This window comes from Nannospalax galili, unplaced genomic scaffold (genome assembly GCF_000622305.1).
Source record: "Nannospalax galili isolate Female #2095 unplaced genomic scaffold, S.galili_v1.0 scaffold442, whole genome shotgun sequence".
NCBI classification, from domain to species: domain Eukaryota; kingdom Metazoa; phylum Chordata; class Mammalia; order Rodentia; family Spalacidae; genus Nannospalax; species Nannospalax galili.
Genome location: NW_008348806.1, coordinates 245784 through 254842, shown reverse-complemented (window position 1 = coordinate 254842; position 9059 = coordinate 245784). Strand labels below are relative to the sequence as shown.

The 9059-nt window shown below is 45.7% G+C and overlaps 1 protein-coding gene across 1 annotated transcript in view; it reads right to left on the bottom strand.

The window, feature by feature from the left end:
• The window catches only part of Ptger3 (prostaglandin E receptor 3), a 71623-nt gene that overhangs the window by 2568 nt on the left and 59996 nt on the right, over positions 1-9059 (bottom strand). Inside the window, exon 3 of the mRNA XM_008846100.2 lies at positions 3251-3342. Coding sequence (XP_008844322.2) covers positions 3251-3342 — 92 coding nt within the window. The remainder of the gene's footprint in view (positions 1-3250; positions 3343-9059) is intronic.

Genomic DNA, 9059 nt, shown 5'->3' with positions numbered 1-9059 from the left:
GACGGTCTTTTACTGACTTGAAGTGAATGTGCCAGTTAGAATAAAGCAACTCAGAGATTTTCACATAGCTGATGAGATTTGAAATCTCTCATTTTTTGGAAAGCATTTTGACCTCATGCAAAGTCATCTTAAGCTAAAAAAGTATAAGAAGAAAAATAATCTCTCATAGCTGGAGTGATGGCTCATGCCTGTAACTCCAACATTCAGGAGGCTGAGACAGAAGAATTGGGTGTTCAAGGCTACCCTCGGCTATGTAGAGAGTTTGAGGCTAGCCTGGCCTACAAGTGACCCTATCAAAAAAAAAATGCAACTAAAAAATGACAGCAACAAAAGCCTCAACATTGGTCCTGGGATAACAATGCAGTGTTGTTCCCGTGGTGCCGAGTGCAATCACCAATCATGGTTGGCCAAACTATGGCGTACGCCAATAGACTCTGAGCTGTGTATTAAAATAACTTCACAAAGTATTGGGAGATAGACTGAGGAGTGCTTATTCTACAGTAAATGAAGTAAGAAGATTCAGGAAGGATATTGATCCATATCTATGAGTGTGTACGATAGAGGTTGACAAAAGTAAAACCAAACAGAGCAGCGAGGGGCTGGACAGATGGCTCAGCAGCTAAGAGTGCTTCCTGCTAGTCCAGAGATACACAAAGACACAGACACACTCACACAGACACACATATCTACACACACATACCACACACATAGATACACACACACAGACACAGACATACAAACACACATTCACACATGCACCTATATACTCATGCATGTACATATGCACTCATGCTCACACAGACATACACAGTCACAGACACAGAGATACACAGACACACAGAGACAGACCCACATACAGTCACAGACACACATGTACAGACACACCCTCACAGACCAAAACACTCACACAGATATACTTGTTCAGACACACACTTACAGAGACATGCCCTCACAGACCCATACAGACACACACAGTCACAGACACATGTACAGACATACAGACACATAGACATACAAACATACATTCACACATGCACATATACATTCACATACTCCCACAGACCCTACACACACACACACACACACACACACAATCACAGAAACACATGTACAGATACACACTCATACACACAGACACATAGACACACATACACTCACAAACACACACACAGACACAAATGCAAATACAGGCACTGACACAGGCACATACATACATACACACACATACATACATACATACATACCTCTCACACACTCTCATACACACAGACACTTATACACAGACACATATATACATACAAACTTACACAGACATATATGCACATGCAGTCACAGTGACACACACAACAGACAGACACATACACAGACATGTGCAAACGCATATACATACAGAGACACACACATATTCACACAGCACACACACTAATAAATAAAAATATCTTTTAAAAAATTAAAAACTACACTAAGTAAAACTAACAGCAAAGAGGTGAGACTAAGTTGCTGGTTTTTCCCTTCCTGCCCCACAGCTGTGCATATTTATATTTCCCAGATATTAAAAGGATACAGGAGGATAAACGTCAGTTATGTAGATGTTATATTGGTTTCTTGTTATTTTAAAGATTTATTTTTTAATTGTGTACGTTTCTGTATGTCTACCGGAGTGTAGGTACCCTCAGAGGTCAGAAGAGGGCGTCAGATCCCCTCGAACTGAAATTAGGCGGTTGTTAGCCACTATGTGTGTGGTGGAACCAAACCTGGGTCCTCTGCAAGAACAGGCAGTGCTCTTAACCACTGAGCCATCTGTTCAGTTCCTTGCCTTATGGTTTTTTTAAAGCTTTTCCAGATTCTACCAGTTTTTCTTATCTAGAAGATCTAATTGACAACTTCATAGACAAACACTCAGTTTTTTCCCTGAAAAATAAGAGTGATTATCTGTCTGTTACCCGAGGGGATAAATGGCCGAGCTTTGGAATGTCCACATTCATAGCAACAATACCTTGTAGTGAGAAGGGAACGTCTTGTGCCTGGGTATAGCCAGACAACAGGATAAAGTGGGCACACTGGCTTTGTGCTTGCTCAGTAAATCAAGTGTGCTGTCTTTGAAGAAGCAATGAAATCTTTTCCTTCACATCCCTGCTTTTAAAACTAGATCATAGAATGCAATCACGCCAGGAGACTTCAATTCACCTGTGGCCCTTGGGGCCCTATTGGAAATGTTGAAAAGAAGTGTTTAGGGGAGGAACAGATGCTCTAAATTTAATGGAGTCAACTGAGTATCATTCCTGGCCTTTACTCTGTTTTCACTCACCAAAGGACACATTTCAGACAGAACAAATCAAATCAGAAGGAAAACCGATGTGTGCTGGCCATGTGGCAAGGGCACTGGCTTCTGTCTAATTAAAACACCAGCTCATCCTTGAAACACTTTTGCAGACAGTTTTTATTGTGAAGAATCAATGACACACGGGCTCCTCTGTGGCAGAGAAACTGATCTGTTACTAAGCCAGAACAGAGGCAGTCTGTGCCAGTTCTCAGCGGAAGGAGCATTAGCAGAGCTTTGCCAGTAAGAGTTCCTGTGTGGAGCCTCGTTCTCCTGCATGAAGTTGTGTGTGTGTGTGTGTGTGTGTGTGTGTGTGTGTGTGTGCAGGTCAGAGGACAAACCCTAGGAGTCAGTCCTCAAATAATCTCCACCGTGTTTGAGACAGCATCTCATGTTGGCCTGGAATTTCACCGAGTAGGCCAGGCTAGCTGGCCAGTGAGCTCCAAGGATCCTTTCGTCTCTGCCTCTTATCTTACCATTGACATGACAGGGGCATGAACACACCTGGCTTTTAAAAAATGTTTTTTATTTTATACTTTTATTTTATGTGTATGGGTGTATTGCCTGCGTGTATGTCGCACAGTGCCCTTGGAGGTCAGAAGAGGGCATTGGACCCTCTGAAACCAGAGTTATGGACGGTTGTTAGCCACCATGTGGCCGCTGGAAACCAAACCCAGGTCCTCTGCAAGAGCAGCCAGCACTCTTAACTGCTGAGCCACATCTCCAGTCCCACACACCTGGCTTTTATGTGGGTTCTGGGGGATTGAACTCAGGTCCTAATGCTTGTGAGGCAAGTACTCTATAGACTGAGCCACTGCCCCAGCCCTTCATGTTTTAATTCTCAGAAACACCCTGCCTTGTAGCAGGGCTCAGGCCGGATCTGAGGGCTGGGCTGCCCCCACCAATCCCAACCACACTTTTCCATCTCACCTTTCCAAATGGTCACTCCCCATCAGGGCCGAGGAGCACGGGCGGGGCAGAGAGGTAGAGCTGGAAGCACAGTTGTTGGAATGGCGCCCGATCTGTGAACAGACAGAGGCATCAGCGGACACAACGACTGGCCCTGGCTTCCTTCATCAGATGAAAGAAAATACCAACTCACACTGGTTTTGATCGAGCAATAAGATGTCTAAGAAGTTATCTTCCCAAGATCTCTGCATCCTACTCCATGATGAAAGTGAAACCTGCTCCTGCACATCCACATCTGGAATGACTTCCAGCTCTCTAAGGCAGCTGCCTGCACTTGTTAAATGACGAACAAACTCGTGGAAAGCAATGATCTGATTCTGCTACTTAGCTAGTTTCTCCTTTTCACTACTCTGACTCCTCTTAGGACAAACACCAGGATCCCTAGCCAGGCATCAAGGACCCTGTGTGATTTGGTCTCTGGCTAAAAGCCCATCCTCATTTCAAAGATTTCCCCTGGTTCCCGTGTCCTCAGATCCCACTAGCCATCCTTTAGCTTACGAAAGGAGTTATCCTCTCTTCCCCTTCAGGGCCTGTCCATTCCCTGTGACCCGGCTACTCCAACTCCCCCTACAAGTCTCAACTTCAAAGCTCACGTCCTCGGAACATCCTGCAGACGAGGACTGGTCCCCGCTATTCAAGACTCTCCATTCTGTCTCTTTAGAAACCAGCAGGTTTTGTGAGTGTTTAATAATCTGTCATTATGTTTGAGGGAGAAGCTTCATGTAGGCAGGAGCTGGTCTGGTTTCATTTATCAGTAATTTTCTTATAAGAAAAATCAGATGAAATGAAATTGTTACAAGAAAAAATCAGAAGTGAAATCTTCTGTTCCTTTGCTCATAGTTTGACTTTGTAGACTGTTTTTGTAAAGTCGTGGAGCCCGGGGTTAGAGGAATGGCTCAGTGATTAAAAGCACTGGCTACTTTTGGAGAGGACCCAGGTTCCATTCCCAGCACCCACATGGTGACTAACATCATCTGTAACTCCAGTTCCAGGGGGATCCGACACCCTCTTCTGACCTCTGTATACTGCACGACACAGTGCACTTACATACATGCAGGCAATAAGTATATACATAAAATAAAAATAATAAAAATTTTTAAAGCCATCAAACTCATCTGGGGCAGCGTGTCTGTGTGGTACAGCGTGACTGCTCAGCTTGTCACATGAACACACGGCTTTCCCTTCAGCCGTGTTAAGTCAAAGGGTGATTTCTGTTTCAGGAAAGCTCATGAAGCTTGTGCTATCTCAGAGCAGACAGAGGGGAAGTGTTACCACCCACTGAGATCCTGTAACCCTGGAATGGCAGTCAGATTTGGGCACAGAATGACAGTTTTCCCCATTTCTTCTGCAAGGTCCTCAGGGTCCCTTTTCTTCTCCTCTAGGAGACAAACCATCTGGCTGGGGTGGAATCTGGCCTTGACTGGCCTCCAAGTTCCTCCTGCTGTCCATAGGCTAATGGGTTCTAGTTTAGCGGTCTGCTTGGATGAATAAACACACTTTGTTTGTTGGCTACACTCTAGCAATGGACTGAACTTTAGGAAGCTGGGTTTCATGTGCCTGTCCAGGGCACATGTCCAGGTGCCGTGACGGAGCACGCAGGGCCTGTCCATCCACCAAGCCCACAGTCTATACAACACCCAGGCAATCTAACACAGGCTACAGACTGAGTGATGAGGTGTCAATGTGGGTCATCAGCTATGACATGTGACCTACACTGGTCTGGTGATTGTTGGTGACATCGCGTATATAGGGCATGGGTAGACCTGCTGTAAACTGCCATAAAAATAAATTCTAGTTTTCGAAATGGTTCTTGAATTAGAGATCATTTAACCTAATAACAGCTCTCTAATGATGGTTGAATCACTCATCTTTTTCCTCTCTCAAACACATTATTTCTAAGACAAATGTCAGTAAATCCCACCTGTCAGTTTTTCCATTGCATAGGATAGAGCCCCAACCTACCTAAGTCGTACCGAGTGGCTCCAGCTTGCATCCCTACATTTATCTCCTATGCCGGATCTTCATGCAAAGCTCACCTCGATCTCCTACCTCCTGTTCCAGAGACCTGATGGTGCTCTTCCACACTTGACTACTGCAGAGCCTACAGTTCCCTCTTCCCAGAATGCCTCACGCTCCCTACAACAATTGTACTTACCCCGCAAGGCGCAGCCTTCTACTTTCTTGGAAATGTGATATTCTTTTGATTATATTAAGTGTCTTACTGTTCAAAGTTCTCTTGTCTTGTCGTAGTGTGCTGGTTAGTCTATATGTCAGTCTCTCATGCTCTGGTTCATGGTCAGAGTCCAGTACGTGGTGGATACCAGAATTCTAGGCCAATGTTCCTCAGTGGCTTAACATACAGTTGCCATGGACAGACCAGATCTTTGAGCACTCCTGAGAACCCACTAGGTGTAAGTCCCATGGACAGGTGTGACGGTACCCTCCTTGTCTAGTAGTTTCCCTTGGCTCTAACATGGAGTCACATATACTCCCTGTAATCCCTGGAGCAGATTCCTGGGTACATCCACCACCCAGCAGTCTCCATGGAGCCAAGGAAGGCATGAGTGGATGCCACCAAGGATTTTGAATAAAGAATGAATGATCATAAAGGCTATCATCAGGTGCACACACCAGGAAGAGGGGCATTCAGCAGGCCCCACCCCTGTTGGATCCTCAGGACGGCTCTGGAGTTGGGGTCTGCCCCAGGTCTGGACAAGGCATCAGGCCTTTCTACTCCCACAGCCTTGAGTGAGTCACTATGATCCCTAGCTGTGCCGGGTGGTGGGCCTCTGAAGATCACAGCATGAGCAGTTAGCAGTGACACGCGATAAAGCCTGGCTCAGACAATGGAGCCTGTCCATGGACCTGACGCCTCCAGGGAGGAAGCACAGGATACATACTTTGGCAAGTTCTGCTTTAGCTGTGAGTGACAGGAGCTGCCGGTTGCATGCAGGGGGCATCTGGGTAGGGTGCCCTGTGAAAAACAGCCATCTCCGCCCACTCACAGCCCCATGTTCCCCTTAGCTAGGAACTAAGATTTTAGTATATGTTGAAAAACAGTATTTAAAAATTCCATTGGCATGTGGGAAACCGAGGCAGGAGGAAAAAGTTCACAGTCAGCCTGGGCCACAGAACAAGACTCTGTCTCAAAAATAAAAAGGGAATTATTTGGAGTAGGAGGAAGAACAGGTAGAACCCAGCATCTTCCTGCCTAGATAATAAATAGTAATAACAAATCCTCTCACTCTCCTGTTGTGTAAGCTCATAGATTAGGCTATTCATTTCCTTCCGTATATGAGAGCTCAAAGATTTCAGTGGAAACAGTGTCGTTAGTGAAGACATATCCAGGAAAAAATCAGAGTAAGACACTGTACCATCTACCTATGTGGATTTGCACACAGGTGGAGGCCAACTTCCTTGTGGCCATTGTGGGAGAAGAAATGACATGGCAGCCATTCACTGACATGGGACCACCGGGGTGCTGGGGCTTCTCCCTGGGTGGTTGGTGGACCTTGTGGCTGCTGGTGGTTGGATGAGGTTGACTGGCACCTGTGTTCACAGGAACCCTGCCTCTGTGTGCTAACACTGTGCTAGTCTGTCTGTGAAGTTATTTCCCGAATGACCTGGCTACACCACAGGGCTGGAGCTAGCAGAACCCTCTGTCCACTGCCCTCAGCTGACTGACTTATTCTGTGCCCTGCCAAGTCTTGGCAGCTCAGGGCTGGAGCAGTCTGTGCCGCTGCCTCAGAACGCCCACATTGGAGCCATCATGTAGCATAAAGAATAGCTCCATTTTTGAAAAGTATAGAGAAAACACTTCTAGAACCCTCTCTGTCACCTGTTTCTAATTGCAGACCCTGTCTCCCATCAAGTCTTGGCAGCTCAGGGCTGGAGCAGTCTGTGCCGCTGCCTCAGAACGCCCACATTGGAGCCATCATGTAGCATAAAGAATAGCTCCATTTTTGAAGAGTATAGAGAAAACACTTCTAGAACCCTCTCTGTCACCTGTGTTCTAATTGCAGACCCTGTCTCCCACAGCTTCCTGTCCCTCTCTGTCTCCTGTCCACTGGCTCTTTTCAACCTCCTTTCGAATATGACTTATCTTGGGGAGCACACAGCGCCTGTCTACACTGCTTCCTACCGGCACAGTGCAGCTTTCCCCTCCCCTTGACCACCTAAGCAATGCACTTTTTGCTCATATATTTTGATTCCTTCCTAAATAGGCAACCAAAATTACAAAGTACCTTCCCTCTGCCAAACACTGCACTAAACATTTTACCAATCTTAATTCATTTGATGATTACCATCTCCACTTAACACTGGAGGAAACTAAGTGCTGGTCAGGTAACTCTCTAGGGTCACTGACAGGTCCTGCCAGAGTTCATCTGGTTCAAAATCACTCACGTGCTAACTGCACATTACTAACGTGTAACTACTCTGTTACCAAAGCTTTACTTCCTCTGGCCCCCATCACTGAACTGCACTCCATGCTGATAAAACCAAAGTGCCAGTCACTTTTGGTATTCGTTAGCATTTCTGATACTGCAGCTCTCAAGATTAAATATATCCGTGTTGTAAATTAAGCTCGAATATTTATAAACTTGGCCCTTCCTGTCTCTATAGGAATAACAAAACTTCATTATCTGGAACAAACACATTGTTCTGATGAGAGACGAACTAAATTTTATATTGTCATGACATAAAAAGAGAACTTGACCATTTGGTCAATTAATAATTAAGAAGTAGGGTTCTGGAGAGATGGCTCAGCGGCTAAGAGCACTGGCTGTTCTTGCAGAGGACCCAGGTTTGGTTCCCAGCACCCACATGGTGGCTAACAACCACCTATAACTCCAATTCCAGGGGATCCGACACCACCTTCTGACTTCTGCAAACACTGCATGACCCAGGTGCACTTATATACATGCAGGAAATGCATTCATACACATGAAATAAAAATAATAAATAAAAATATTAAAAATAATTAAGAAGTAAACACAAGATAATAGAGACCGAATTGGGCCTACTTGGGAGGAGAAACATGGGTAACATTAGAAGTGCAGCTCCAATCCCCTCAGAGCAAGCAGCTTTCCATAATCCAGGCAGTCCTATGCATGGTGTGCTTACTGATATCTTCCTTGAAGAATCTGTAACAGTGGAAAATCAACAGGATTCACAAGATGCAGTAGGAAACGGGGTCCAGTGGCATCTAGACCACAGCATGGTGGTCTTTGTCTTCATCTAAGTTGCTGGAACTCAGCTCAGCCTGTGGGTGAGTGAGCTGTCTGAGGCATGGGGTAATACCCCCTAGGTGTGTGGAGACCCTTGGGGTTAACAAAGCTGCATGTGTGACAGCTAAGAGGAGCCTTAGCTGGTTTTGAGAAGAGTTCTGTCTGGAATCCAACTTCCTATTTCTCTTCCACCCCAGGCCTGGTAATAGATCCATAGTTTTCATCTGCTTGTAAACAACCGAGCATAAGTTGCTTGGCAACTGCTTTCAAGAAAGGAGAAAGGAGAGGAGGCCCTTGGGGTTAACAAAGCTGCATGTGTGACAGCTAAGAGGAGCCTTAGCTGGTTTTGAGAAGAGTTCTGTCTGGAATCCAACTTCCTATTTCTCTTCCACCCCAGGCCTGGTAATAGATCCATAGTTTTCATCTGCTTGTAAACAACCGAGCATAAGTTGCTTGGCAACTGCTTTCAAGAAAGGAGAAAGGAGAGGAGGGAGGGGAGGGGAGAAGTGAGGGAAGAGGAGGGGAGGGGGGAGAGAGAGAGA